The sequence below is a fragment of the Pezoporus wallicus genome, unplaced genomic scaffold, assembly GCF_028554395.1.
Source record: "Pezoporus wallicus isolate ANWC-B61680 ecotype Strahan unplaced genomic scaffold, APGP_CSIRO_Pwel_v1 contig_8512, whole genome shotgun sequence".
NCBI lineage: Eukaryota > Metazoa > Chordata > Aves > Psittaciformes > Psittacidae > Pezoporus > Pezoporus wallicus.
The window spans coordinates 1,560,031-1,574,700 of NW_026635168.1; the positions used below are offsets into that span (position 1 = coordinate 1,560,031).

General features: G+C 46.3%; 1 protein-coding gene across 8 annotated transcripts; it reads right to left on the minus strand.

The window, feature by feature from the left end:
• Positions 1 to 1,194: 1,194 nt before the first annotated feature.
• IMMT (inner membrane mitochondrial protein) lies at positions 1,195 to 14,325 on the minus strand. Of its 8 annotated transcripts, none has more exons than XM_057410156.1 (14): positions 14,242 to 14,325; positions 13,074 to 13,263; positions 11,427 to 11,544; positions 10,755 to 10,835; positions 9,588 to 9,689; positions 8,436 to 8,572; positions 7,210 to 7,313; positions 6,290 to 6,425; positions 5,761 to 5,890; positions 5,470 to 5,484; positions 3,644 to 3,867; positions 2,892 to 3,023; positions 2,451 to 2,580; positions 1,195 to 2,157 (listed from the first exon to the last, which is right to left on the minus strand). In XM_057410156.1, the coding sequence occupies exons 2-14, from the start codon at positions 13,119 to 13,121 to the stop codon at positions 1,550 to 1,552; spliced, it is 1,965 nt and encodes a 654-aa protein (XP_057266139.1). In that variant the 5' UTR covers positions 13,122 to 13,263; positions 14,242 to 14,325; the 3' UTR covers positions 1,195 to 1,549. The 8 variants fall into 8 exon arrangements, with proteins under 8 accessions (XP_057266139.1, XP_057266129.1, XP_057266157.1 ...); XM_057410146.1 differs by having other exon boundaries at positions 9,588 to 9,692; XM_057410174.1 differs by having other exon boundaries at positions 10,755 to 10,827; positions 11,422 to 11,544.
• Between the last annotated feature and the right edge of the window lie 345 nt (positions 14,326 to 14,670).

Consider the following 14,670-nt stretch of genomic DNA (forward strand, 5'->3'; position numbering starts at 1 on the left):
GCTGGAGACTGCATGTAATAAATGGCTGACAGAAAGCTGGCTGCATCCTGGTAATCCCTGAGCAAACACTGTTGATTGACTACAAAGTGTTGCTGCTCTGTGAGAGGGTGAGTGAAGTTCATGCAGAACACAGTAGTAAAGCTACTGAGGTGGCTGGGCAGACAGGACTGGGGTTTGGTTCTCTGCCTTGGAGGTAACTGGTGCTCACAGCACAGTGCTGCATCAGGGTAAGTCAGGAATGAGTTGAGGAAACAACAGCTGCTAGAGGTAGAACAAGCCATAGCTGAAAGGGTGGAAGTTCCCCATGGTACAAGAACAGAGGGACTTCACTGCTGCTTGAAGGCAAGACTTGCTCCAGAAGGCAGACATGCCTGTGCACTGTGTAGCAAGTGCTGGGTGTAGCAGAGAAAAAGGGATTTTGGGGTGATGTTCCACCAGTTTAAAACTGGATTAACAAGTGGACAAAGCCACGGTTACTGATTTCAATCTTCCTTCACTGATGATAAGAAGGGAAAAAGGGGGAAGAAAGAGGGACAAAGGAGAAAAGGGACGGAAAGAGCTTGGTCTTTATGTGAGCTCTCACTGTTGAATCAAAGTCTGGCTTCTAGAGAGAAATACCTACTTGTCTGCAACTACAGAAGACCAGGTCTGACAAGGGGCAGAAGTCCACCAGGGCAACCAGGTTAAGTTACACACCTAAACCTATATTCATCCATGGATTTTTTTGCAGCTGTATAAATGGGCAGATGGATCATATCTATAATCTTGTTCCTTTAAAGATTCAAAAATGAGCTTCTCCAGGCCATGGAGGAAGGCTGCTCTTCATAGAATCCCAGACTGGTTGTGGTTGGAAGGGACCTTAAAGCTCATCCAGTTCCAGCCCCCTGCCATGGGCAGGGACCCCTTCCACTAGAGCAGCTTGCTCCAAGCCCCTGTGTCCAACCTGCCCTTGAACACTGCCAGGGATGGGGCAGCCACAGCTTCTCTGGGCACCCTGTGCCAGCGCCTCAGCACCCTCACAGGGAAGAGCTTCTGCCTAAGAGCTCATCTCAGTCTCCCCTCTGGCAGGTTAAAGCCATTCCCCTTGGCCTGTCCCTGCAGGCCCTTGTCCAGAGCCCCTCTCCAGGTTTCTTCTAGGCCCCTGTAGGCACTGGAAGGCTATATTTGACATTGACATGAGACTGAACAGCAGGAGAAAGTCGTTGAAGTCTGGTTTTATTGAGCTGACAAAGTGGCGAATTGTTAATGGCAGGTTACAAACATGATTTTGGTTGACCACAAGCCTGCTTGGTAAGATGGGGAAGAAACAAAACTCTTACACCAATTGTAGAGAAGCTTCCTGAAGCTGGGTGTCAGGATAACTCCAAACTGACAAAGATACAACAGGTTGTGAAGTTAAATACAGTGCAAGGAAACAAATCCTGCACCCGTGCTTTGCTTTCACACCTCCAGCCCCTGCCAACGGCTTGCTTTGCAACCCTCAGGAGACGATGCCACTTCTTCCCAGCACATTCCATCACTGAACCACCTCCAACGCCACAATCCTGCCTCACTGCACTTGAGTTGTTCCCAGCCCCACGGCGCTGGCGTACGCCGTCAAGATCTCCACGATCTGTTTTGTTTCCAGGGTCATGCGAGCCTCGGTGAGCCAGTCGTGGGCCACCCTCCTGGACTCCCCTCTCAACTGGTTGACAAACTTGGCCGCCAGCTCCAGGTCTCCGTGTTCGATGCAGTAGGAAGCGTAAGACAGTAACTTGAAGGTGTCGAGGTCGTCGGGGCTGAGCTCTGCAGGCGGCTTCAGCTGCTGAGGGTGAAAGACAAGCAGGGACTGCAGGTAGGACAGGAAGTACTGGTACAAGCTGTTTCTGGTCTCATCGATCATAGCCACCCGTTTGGCCAGTTTTTGGACCGTGTAGAAGCGCGCTCTGAGGGCCTCTTCGCTGTAGACTCCCCGTGTCAGGGACTCCTGCGGGAGAGCTGCTGTTAAGGCTTCGGTGAACGCGTTGTCAGCACAACTGGCTTTGATGGCCTTCACTGCACTCTCCAGGGGTTCTGTGGGACTGTCCCCAGAGGCTGTTTTCATGCAGTATTTGAGTGCTTCCACAGAGAGCCACAGCTGATGGGCCTTCCTGGCCTCCTCCTCTGCCACTGCGTGACCTGCAAGGTTAAGCCAAGAATGAGATGCTCGTTTGGGTGCACACATGGGAAGTTGTGAACATGAGCAGCAAAAGCCACCTCTAAACACTCTGCTTTGACAAGCACCCACTCCCACAGCACTTGATCCTAAATCTGATCCATAATTCAGGATCAGAACAAGACAACAGCAGTTTGGACTCACTCAGTAATGTGGCAAACCCAAGACCACAAGTTACGTGCCCAAACCTGGGTTTAGGCACCGAGGTTGGGTAACACAACTTTAGTCCTTAGAGAAAGGTGATTTCAGTGCTCACTCTCGACTGCTTGCTCAATTCCCTTCAGCCTGGCGAAGGCAGTGTTGATGTCCATGGTGAAGTTGTCTAGCTGCTCCTGATTAAGGCGTCTGAACTGTATTTCTTGTTCACTGAGTTTCTCTGCTAAGTTCTAAAACAGAGCAAGACACATCGATCAGACCAGAAACAGCCACTTCATTACAGGCACCTGATTTTTAAGGGGTGTTTCTATAAAGCTCTTGTCCCTGCTAGGGACAATGCATATAGTAAATACAACAGACCAGTGAAAAGCCTTACTAGAGTGAATTTAACAGTTATTACACTTGGAACTATCCAAAGTTTATCATTTATGGTAAAATCTTTAGAGACCTTGTCAAAAGTCCCTCTCCAGTATTCTCGTGGGCCCCCTTTAGGTATATGAGAGATATCCCCCTAATTCCCTCAGGGACTCTTCTCCCTTACCTGCTCAAATTCCACCTTCAGGTCCTGCTCCTGGACCCTCAGAACGTCCCTGATGTGGTCTGTGTGGGCAGCCGCCTGCCGCCGGAGCTGCGTCCGCATTTCACCCTCCATCACCTCCCGCACTTCTTCGATCTGCACACACAAGGGGCTGTTACAACAGTGCTAGTTTCCAACTGCTTGTCGCAGGTGGTGATTTATACAACATCACTGATTACTCAGCAGGTATTTTATACAAGTGGCATTGATAGGGCCAATGTTTCATCTTAAAAAGCTGCTGAGGTCCAGTTCCATAGCTGAGCCTTTTCCTGTTCAAAAGCAGCTTCACAATCCACTAATGCCAACAACTGCTGATTACTCACCAGGCACTTACTGCGGTTTAGCCACAGAAAGGTTTAATTTATGGTGTCTGTATCTATCCCAGACTGGTTTGTGTTGGAAGGGACCTTAAAGCTCATCCAGTTCCAACCCCTGCCACAGGCAGGGACACCTTCCACTAGAGCAGGTTGCTCCAAGCCCCTGTGTCCAACCTGGCCTTGAACACTGACAGGGATGGGGCAGCCACAGCTTCTCTGGGCACCCTGTGCCAGCATCTCAGCACCCTCACAGGGAAGAGCTTCTGCCTAAGAGCTCATCTCAGTCTCCCTTCTGGCAGGTTAAAGCCATTCCCCTTGTCCTATCCTTCCAGCCCCTTGTCCCAAGCCCCTCTCCAGGTTTCCTGGAGCCCCTTTAGGCACTTTAGGAGGCTGCTTTACCTTCTTCTCCTGTTCCAATTCAATCTCACTCTTGTGATGCTCCAGCGCTTTGGCCACAGCTGCCTCAAATGCTTTTTTATCTTCAAGTTTCTGCTTCTCCAGGGCCAGCTCAATGTGCTGCTGCTCCCGCACCCTCTGCTCTGCCAGCTGCTTGTTCAACTGGTCGATGCGGCGATGGGCATGTGCAATGAGAGAGTTCAAGTCGTCTGTTGATAACTGGTCAGCTGAAGAACACACAGGGTGTTAGGGAAGGTCTGCAGGGAAGTGGCTGCTCTACTGCATTGTCCACCTCCCCCTCAAGCACTCTGAGGCTCTGTGTGGTTGGCCAGTGAGCATGTTTTATGGGGATCCCTGAGCACTTCAAGCCTTTGACCTGTGCTAATGCCCACACAGAACTGCTCTGAACCCACCTACGGGGAAGGACTTCCAATCTAGGAGAGAAATCCCAGACTGGTTTGTGTTGGAAGGGACCTTAAAGCTCATCCAGTTCCAACCCCCTGCCACAGACAGGGACACCTTCCACTAGAGCAGCTTGCTCCAAGCCCCTGTGTCCAACCTGGCCTTGAACACTGCCAGGGATGGGGCAGCCACAGCTTCTCTGGGCACCCTGTGCCAGCGCCTCAGCACCCTCACAGGGAAGAACTTCTGCCTAAGAGCTCATCTCAATCTCCCCTCTGGCAGGTTAAAGCCATTCCCCTTGTCCTGTCCCTGCAGGCCCTTGTCCTAAGCTCCTCTCCAGCTTTCTCATATCCCCTTTAGGCACTGGAGCTGCTTTCAGGCCTCCCTGTAAGGAGCCTTCTCTTCTACAGGCTGAACCATCCCAGCTTTCAGCCCATCTCCATAGGACACTGAACACTGATAACTCCAGCTTGGTCCAATCTTATAGAAATTAGATCCTGAAAACACTGAATTCATTGTGAGAGGCAGCCACAACTTATCTTCCTTCACCAGTCCTCCAGACCAGCAGTTCTCAATCACATTTCTTACCCCAGTCTGTACTTTCCATGTTTGGCCTCTCAAAGAGCTGTGGGGGTCACAACCACTTTGGATTTGCTAACAAGTTTGCTATTTTGCTGCCTGGAAAGGAGGAGGACACAGGCTACACCTGCAGCATCTCCTGACCTTACATATGGGGACCTGAGAGCTGCCCAGGCTCTGTAAAATGCTGCAGCTCACTTTGCACTGGCTGCCAGCCCCGTTTTCCATACAGGACTACTCAGGAATGCCTGCCTGCAGGGTCTGAAGCACATGAAATTCCACAGTGCTCCAGCCACCCTGCTGCTGAGTGCTGGGGAGAGGACTGGCACAGGAGGGTTCAGTACAGTGGTGCTCAGCAGGGAAGTTGAGCAGCAGCACTAAGCTCAGTGCTGAACTTACACTGTTATAATGAGGGTTTACTGCACTCCAGATTTAAATTTTACATTTCTTTGATTAAAAGAATATAAATAATAATCAAGCTTAGAATCAAAGGGTTAATCAGAACTGAAACCAGCTTGAAGATGAAATCTGGGCAATCAAATCAGCTTCAAATGAAACTGATCTGGGTTTGGTGGCCCAGCTCAGAGCAGCCCTAGTACTGAGGTGTTGTGGCAGGGCTGTCAAGAGCTGCAGTATCCAGTATCTCTGCCACCAGGACTGCTGAGGTGGGCCTCCTTCAGGACAAACACCACCACAATATAAACTAGGATTGGTCTTCAAAGGGTCTGCTTCTCACTGGAATCTCAGCAGCACAAAGACTGGCTTAAATGTAAAGTCATGCGCCACACAGACATGAAAAGGGACAAAGAGAAGAGATGACATGCACAAGACAGAACAAGTTAACTCACCTAAGTCAGTTATCTCTGCAACAGAAAGAGGAGAGGTTGGAAAAGTTAACACACATTCACTACAACAAGTCAGTCATGCAGAAGTAAAAGAGGAAACTAAGAGCTTATCATCTACAGTGACTTAAACAAGAGTTCAAGTCTTGAGGAATTCAGGAAGAATAATATGGAAGTCTCTCTATTACAAGATACAGCCCAAAACATCCCAATCACCGAAATCCCCTTCAGAAACCTGAAGACTGATGTTTAACCAAATGAAACATGCACACAGTCATGGTGCCATCAGAGACTTACTTAGCCCCTTCCAGCCAGGCTTGACATCGGGGGTGATGCTGTCAAGCTCTCGCTGAAACTCTTCTCTAGCTGTAGTCACAAGCTCATGATATTGAGCTACAATCTTGGCCTCAGATTGTGCTGCCTGAACCTGTAACAAACCCAAATGAGAGGGGGTTAGTATTGAAAAGGGAAGCATAGAGAATTTACAGCCAGGCTCTGAGTTAGTGGGTAACACCATTTACACACCAAGTCATCAGCACACATTGCTCCTGTTCCTCCTTAACCTCACACTAAATTCCTCTTGGAATCAAACAGGAAGAAGAAGTTGCCCACAGAAAGGACTGACTCCAATCAAGCTGCCTGGACTCTTTCAGGAGAGAGTTCAAGCTCTCACAAAGATCTTGTCATGGCTGATTACTGGGAGTACAATCAGCTCTGAGACAGAGTATAGCTGGAACAGGATGGAACTTACTAACCTACCACAGAGGATGTGGGGATGGGAGACCTGCACAAGTTGCCAGGCACTTACAGTCTGTGGAAGCATTACCTTTTTCACCACATTGTCCAAGTCAACTATCATATGACGAAGGTTTTCTTCTGCAGAGGTAATGTGAGATTTGGCTCCTGCAATCTGAGACTTCTTGGCGTCCTCGATTACACCTTTCATCTTCTCTAACTCCTCTCTGAAAAGAGAAGCAGCTGCTAATGATAAATAACATGTACAGGTCTTACAGCATAACCCCAGAGAAAGGTTTACTTCATGCTGTCTGCATTTACCATAGACTGGTTTGGGTTGGAAGGGAGCTTAAAGCTCCTCCAGTTCCAACCCCTGCCACGGGCAGGGACACCTTCCATTAGAGCAGCTTGCTCCAAGTCCCACCCAGGCTTGCCTTGAACATGGTCAGGGATGGGGCAGCCACAGCTTCTCTGGGCACCCTGTGCCAGCGCCTCAGCACCCTCACAGGGAAGAGCTTCTTCCTTATATCTAACCTAAATCTATTCAGGTTAAAGCCATTCCCCCTTGTCTTACCACTACATGCCCTTCCAATAAGTTTAATATTGACAAAATTATCCAAGAATAACACTAAAAGGATTATGGATTATTTTAATCTTATTTGAATTTACCACCACTAGATACAAGCACTAAGGGGATAAACAAGTTCTTAAAACAGAATAGGAGTGTTTCAGACTCCTGGGTACAGTGAGGACTGTGTGCACAGGCACCCAAGATAATGGTACAGCCATCAATCAGAGAAAGGAGGGGTGACAAAGGAAAACAATCAGGTGTACACACTGCAAACTGAAATGTTCATTAGTGTATGGAACCTGGTTTTGATTTGGCACTAACACATCAGTGTGCCTGCAGCAGTGACTGCATCCTTTCTAGAAACATATTGGGTGTCTCCCAGCCCTCGCATGGACAATACTATCTCACCATTCAATGAGCCTTAAAACCCAGCAGCTCACTTGGCTTTTAGAAGGGCATCAGCAGCTTCGTCCACAGCTCTCCTCCGATCCTTCAGTGCTTCCTCCAGTGTGCGCCACTGAGAGGACTTTTTCTCCCCAGCATCCTAAGAAGCAGATTCCTAATCAGGGTCACTGCAATCACTCAGTGAGAGAGTTGTCAAAACAAAGTCTGTAGAGATTTATAGACCCACAGAATGGTTTGGGCTGGAAGAGACCATCCAGTTCCAACCCCCTGCCATGGGCAGGGATGCCTCACACTAGACTGTGTTGCCCAAGGCTCTGTCCAACCTGGCCTTGATTCACACATTGCTACAAATTCCACTTCTTGCTACAGATTTCACTCAACCTGAGCAATATCCTTGTGTTTTACCAACAGCAGGAATTATTCTCCTCTTCCAGTGTTTTAGTTTGGGTTTGTTGGGTTCCTCACCTGATCAACAGCCATTTGTACATGCAGAAAAGGCTGTGTGGATCACTATGGTGCCACAGCGAATACCTGCATGTATTAATGTACTCTAATACCTAAACACTGCTTTTAAGCTTAACACTTAAAGCATCATAATACTTTTAAGTTGCTTAATGTTAAAGTAAGCTTAACACTTAAGCTTAAAAGCAAACTCTTAAGGCATTTGTTTTACTAACCACTAGATTAAATCTTGTGTGTGTTTAGTTGCCCATATGCTCATTGATTAACAACTAAATGATATCCTCTGATCCAGAACTCAATAGGCAGCAGCAGTTCCCCACAAGTATTAGGTTTATTCCAGCACTGGCGCACCAGAACCACAAATGCCATTGCTCATACACCACCTGCTCATTTCCAGGCAAGAAACAAAGAACCCAGCAAGATTTGGTAAGGAGAAGAGCTTGACAGAATTAGCAGGGTGGGCAGCATAATACCCGCACTGTACCTGGGTAAAAAAAGGAGCTTGGGAATTAAAATACAACGTGAATACTTGCAAGCAGAAAAGTGCAAGTTAATAATACATTAATAAAGGGAAATAAAGGAGTTGGGGAAAAATAGATCATTCAAAAGCAAAGCCACCTCATTCACAAGTGGAACATGAGTGATAACAGTGAATACATTGCAAGAAAAGCTTCCAACTTCAGTTTTAGTTGTGAGATCAAAGGTTGTTTGGTGCGGGGTGGTTCTTTCAGTGTGTTCAGAAAAGGGGGGGTGGTTCTTTCAGCGTGTTCAGAAAAAGAACAATATTGTCCCAGTTTACCTCAGAATTGTCCATGGCCTCCTTCAGTATCTGTGAATGGGCATTGACTGCTTGCACAGCAGACTCCTGGGCAGTAATGGCCTGAAGGGTTACACGAGCTGTTGCGCTTAGAGCTCCTTCAAGAGTTGCTGCAAGGGCTGGAAAAACATGAATTAAGTCAATTAAACTATAGAGAAAAGAGTTTTAGAATCAGTGAAACGACACCTCACATCCGCTGTGCCTCCTTATGCTATTTTCTATGACCCAAAAGAGTTCAGTTCAGGAACTGCAATACAGCCTCCAGAAGAAGAGTCACCAAACGCACTTCCTATTTAGAAAGGGAGTTCTAAGGTGCAAGTCTGCACTTACAGCAATAAAATTCCTCCGTGGAAAACCTTCACCATGTTTTTGCACGGGAATGCATTTAATCCAAGAGGTGTATCCCATCACATAGAGGGAGGCTGAGCCAAAAGAAGAGAAGCTGAAGGGGTATCTTAAGTGATGCCTTCCACATCTAAAGGGCTGTAACAGAAAAACCTGAACCAGGCTTCTCAGAGGTGGCCAGAGAAATGGAGAGAGGCAACAGATCCATGTGGCAGCAAGAGAAATTAACTGGATGCACCAAGTTCTCCATCTCAGGAAGTGCTGACAAAACTGCTCAGGGAGGTGGAACAACCTCTATCCTGGCAGAGCTCCAAACCTCCAGGGAGGCCTTGAGCAACCTTCCTGTGGAAGGATCATTACTTATACTTTCAAAGGGTGCTCCCAGAGAGGTGGATGATGCCCCAAGCCTGTCAGTGTTTAAGAGGCCTCTGGACAATGCCCTTAAGAACATGCTTGAACTTGGTCAAGCCCTGAAGTGGTCAGGGAGTTGGACTTGATGATTGTTTTAAGTCCCTTCCAACCAACCAAGTCTAATCTATTCTAACCTGTCCCAATTCCCCATGCAGGGAGATGGACCTTGGAGATCCATTCCAACCCAAAGTTTTCCATCATTCTTTGACTATCAGGTACTTCATAGTGAGTGGAAGAAGCTTCAACACCACTCATTCTGCCAATTCAACACAGAGACAACAAAAAGCTGTATAAGCAGCTTAGAACTCTAAAGCCAAGAGAGTCCAACAATTCTTCTGTCACGTACAACACAGAGAGGAAAACCAACGGCACACTCACCTGATATCTTCTCTTGCTCCTCTTTGTCTTGCTGGGCAAGCCGGGCTGCAACTTCTTCTGGTGACCGTTCTTTTACAGCATGGAAACCTTCATGTACTTTACCTACTCGGAAGTAAAAGAGCTTGTTTCAGTGGAGAGCCCAAGTTAGTACCTGGATTACTTGCAGGGAAGTCACTTTCTTTCCTGCACTGATTTTTATCATCAGGATCACTTTACAAATCTGACTTATGCACAAAGCCATGCTGAAACTACCTCAGGCACTTTTATATCTGTAAGTAAAGGCCAGGCTCACATCTTCTTAAAATTAAAGATGGTAGCATGGACACCTCACCTGCATGTGTAGATTTGATGTTGACCAGATACAAAAATACACAAGATTCAAAGGCAAAAGGCAAAGCAAGAAGTGAGAAACATCTATGGAGACAAGTTTAATTTTTAAGATAGTATCTTGGGGGTTTTTAGTTCTCCTTTGGCATGCTTAGTGTCCAGTTAAAATAACAAGAGATTAGTGAGCAGGTTATGGTGACTCACAATTCTATTCTATTCCTTAGCCTAAGGCTATTTAAGAGTGAGCATTCACTTAAGTAATTCAAGACCAACAGCAAGTCTGTATCTGTACTGAGGAGACAGCCCAGACCTCTCAGACTCAGGTTACCTTCTAATAATGCTGATGCTAACTCTGAAGAATGTATTTACTTATTGCTGCCACACTTGTTACGAGATGTGTTCATACATAAAGAAATTAATATAATCCCATCTCAAAGAGACCATGATAGAGAAGCTGCTGCTTCTTGTTGAGTTAAGCAATGTTCTTCAGTTGCTCCACTTGGCCCTGGGCAAACATGCTTTTCTGAACAGCAACCAGAAAGCCACAAAGAGCACAGGCAAACTGGACTATGCAAGTTCCAGTTCAGCATAAAGGCTTCCCTCTTGTGTTCACACCTATACCTGTCCCAGGTATCACTCTCAGCTTCTTAGTATGCTAAAACTCTATTAACAGATGATGGGAGTGTCCTTCTGCGAGAGGCACAAAGAATCCTTTAAAAACAAAGAATCCTTTTAAAAAGCCTTTAAAAACTAACAAATACCAAGACAGGAGTAAGAGTTTATGCACTTGAAGCTATAGGATTTGGGGTTTATCCATCACATTCACATGATCTTTTTCACCTTCTTCAGTCTGTATCCCAGGAGCTGGCACCGACACGGCTACCCCTGTTGCAGAGATGATCTGTGCTGCAGCCTTGCCCGCTGTTAAACACAGTTACAGAACAAAACCACCCAGTAAATGTGTGTTAGAATGTTAAGAACAGGGATATAAGACTTCATTATTTTTTTGCCTCTAAAAACATTCTTTTGGACACTGATATTAGTATTGCCAGAGAGCTTCCTGGAGACACAGCAACCAAGTATTACACATACACACACACATGCAGCCATGAAATGTACAATGATGTTAAAACTGCTCCTCTCTAAACCAATCCTGTTTGATCTGGCTTTACAGTAGCTCAATCATTATCCAAATGAAAGCTTCTTGTGCTTGCAAGCAGAGGTGAATAGCCTCAGCACCAAAGTGATCATCCTGCTGAGTCCCATATCTAAAGTTTATCTCACATTCCAAACAGTCTATAAAGTAAATTAAGAAACAAAATAGTAGGAAAAAAGAAATCTAAAGCCATTTTAGGCAAATTTCCCTATGACTGAAAATAACATTAATTCTCAGAAATGAGAGCATACTCATCATCAACCATTCCAAAGGACTATCTTAAATCTCCCCTAGCACGTATGACATAGACCATTAGGATCTTTTGCTTCTCTCCACACGATACTGTATAACTATACCTTCTTTTTCCTCTGCAGGAGCAGCAACCTCTGTTTTGCTGATGTGGGATTTAGCGGGCTGTTTGGACTCTTTCATTACTTCTGCTACAGATGAGATCTTCAGTGGGCCTTGCTGTAGCTTGAAAAATCAAAACCAAGAGACCCCATCAGTTTTCCAAGCAGCTTGTGTGGCACTGCTTCCATCAGAATGGGAAAGCACATTTCCACATCTAGATGGCTGTAGCATAAATCTAAGCTTCAAGGTACAGATGAAAACAATAGCAAGGCCATGTCATTTCTTGCCTTGATTTTTAATGTAGAAGGAATCTTTACAACTTCCACCTCTGGAAAACTGAAGGGACAGCAGTGCCACAGGTTTCTTTATAAATGTTTATTAAGGTATGAATAAAAAGCAGGTAATTTCCTGCCTCAAGTGTTCCAAACACTTCTGAGTCTGTTGAGCACTACAAATAACACAGAAACTATAAAAATCACTCACATGAAGGTCTGAAACCACTCTAGAAAGCAGATTTAAATGATTTAGTCTCTATAAGATATCTTAAACTAGTTCAGTTGACACTTCTCTATTTCAAACCTCTGCAGCATTTATTGTCACAACGAGTGAGGCCATCAGTCTCTCCTACCCAGCTTCAGCTCTTTAGATGAGTGCTCCAACAGCCTGCCCCTCAACTGTCAAGCTTTGCCCCACACACTTCTGGCAGTCACCCCTCCCATCCTGACCAGTTTCTAGGCAACTCCTTCTGAAGCTCAGTGGAAAAGATAGGAATTGTTATTGCTCAAGCTATTGCACAGCTCAAGATATGTTTTAACTAAAGAACAAACACGGTGATTTGGTCTGGGTATCACTGAATGATGCCACAGGCACGGTGTGGGATTGACAGGCGTGAAAGGAATCAGATTTGCATGATTTCACTGACTGCGCTTTGAAAGGATTCAGACACTCATGTTCAGGGCAGACAAACACTCAAGAAAAGAGTATTGCAAGGTTTTATGATATTAATCCTTTAATATCCATTACTCAAAGCCACAAGGAATTAAGAAAAGCATCTGAGTTAGAGCCATGACTGCGCAGGTGATGACTTTGTCAGCCAGCAAAATCTGCTAGTGCCTGGGAGGCATGAAGAGCTTGGGTGAGCACTAGGGTGTCTAAAGCCAGAAAAGAGGCAGTTTTGGTGAACTGATCTCCTCTTCATTAAAAACAGCTCTCTTAAATGCCAATTTAATAACTTCTGGGTTTCTTGCGGGTCAAGTGGCTTCTGGAAGCTCAGGACAACCAGAGCAGAGCAGCTCTTCAGCATTCTTGGATAACTGAGAAGCGTTTGCTTTCAAATGTAGGAACAGAGAAACTTCCAGATTCAATTTCCAGAAGGCAGCGTCAGGTTTCCCCTTCCCCATGTTCATGCCACTAAGATTTCAAAGGGTGATGCTTACGCATGGCTCTGTACCACGCAAATCTTTACTCATTCCAGCATGTTTTCAGTCCTCTTTAAAGTTAAGTTCAGCTCAGAATAAAAGTTTTCTAATCCTGCTATATCTACACTGAGCCTCTAGGAAAACAGTTAAATTCTAGCACATCACTTACCCCTCTCTCTGCCCACTTTATGTCTAAGCAGAGCAGCTATTCAGTTAGGAATGGGAAACACTTACTGGTTTCTTTGGCAGCGGTGTGCTGTAAGGTGCAGGACCAAGTGCCATCTCAAAGAGTTTATCTGAGTAGGGAATGGCCTTCTCGACGCTCTCCCGGAACTGGGAATCATAGCTGGCGTACAGGACGGTCCCCCCCACCCCTCCACCCACAAACAGGATACCAGCACCGATGATTTTACCTACAGAAACACTGAGGGGGAAAGAAGAGTCAAAGTTATCAGCTGTATTAGTGAGAGTGATGTAAAGTGTATTATATGACAAACATCAATCAGTTTGTGAGACTTCAGCTTCTGGCTGAGGACAACCACTCTGTTTTTGCCAATAAACCCAGCACCCACTTTAAGCCACTTTCAGCACCAGCAAATCCATGCTCAGTCATGACAAACCCAAAGGCAGGATGGCAACTCACAACCTTCCTTGTAACTACTGATCATCTCGATGAGCTTCATTTACATTTGACTGAATCAAACAAGGAAGACACAAAACTATGAGAATGGAAGTTACTCAACAAGTCCCACTGCTACCAATTTGCTCCCATGTGAAACTAAGGAGCAGATTCCCTCTTGGACAACGCAACAGAAGAACCAATTTATGGACTCACAGAATTCTTTGGGCTGGAAGAAACCTTCAAAGCTCATCCAGTCCAACCTCCCCTGCAATGAGCAGGGACATCTTCAACTAGATCAGGTTGCTCAGAACCACATCCAGCCTGGCCTTGAATGTCACCAGGGATGGTGCATCCACCTCTTCTCTAGGCAACCTGTGCCAGTGTTTTACTACTGTCATCCAGCCTGCGTCTTCCCTCTTTAGTTTAAAACCATCACTCCTCATCCTATCAAAGTAGGCCCCCATAAAAAGTCTGTCCCCATATTTCTTATGAGTCCCTTTTAAGAACTAAAATGCCACAATAAGGTCTCCCTGAAGCCCTCTCTTCTCCCAACTGAATAACTCCAGCTCTCTCAGCCTGCCTCCATAGGGGAGACACTCCATCCCTCTGATCATTTTTGTGGCCTTCCTCTGGATACTCTCCCATCAGATCCATGTCTTCCCTGTACTGCGGACTCCAGAGCTGGATGCAATAATCCAGGTGGGGTCTCGCCAGAGCAGGGTAGAGAGGCAGAATCACCTCTTGACCTTCACATTCCACCCTCCAAATCCCCCTACGTACCCAGACTCTCCTGAGGAGGTGGCATATCCACGGTACAGCTGTAATGGACGGAGTGATGCCCTCCGGCACCGGCTATTCTGCAAGAGGTAGAGGAGACAAGAGTTAAGCAGTGAGCACATTTAGACTCAACAGCAGTATCCCAACAGTCTGCTCCATGGCCACACCTCACACACTCTCCAAAATAAAGCAGCAGTTAAAATCAGAGCACTGATGTTGGACTCTTGTTTTCCCTAAACAAAGCAGAGAGCTTTTTCATAGAGTCACAGACTGGTTTGGGCTGGGAAGGACCTTAAGATCATCCACTTCCAACCCCCTGCCATGGGCAGGGACACCTCACACTAAACCATCTCACCCAAGGCTCTTGAACACTGCCAGGGATGGAGCATTCACAACCTCCCTGGGCAGCCCATTCCAGTGCCTCACCACCCT

Excerpts from the sequence above, each read along its gene's own strand:
- IMMT (XM_057410146.1), bottom strand. The coding sequence starts at position 13,121 with ATGGCACTTGGTCCTGCACCTTACAGCACACCGCTGCCAAAGAAACCA. Across the intron at positions 6,426-7,209 it reads GATGCCCTTCTAAAAGCCAA|AGAGGAGTTAGAGAAGATGA; the intron begins GTGAGCTGCTGG and ends TTCTCTTTTCAG. Across the intron at positions 2,581-2,891 it reads TGAAGGTGGAATTTGAGCAG|AACTTAGCAGAGAAACTCAG; the intron begins GTAAGGGAGAAG and ends GCTCTGTTTTAG.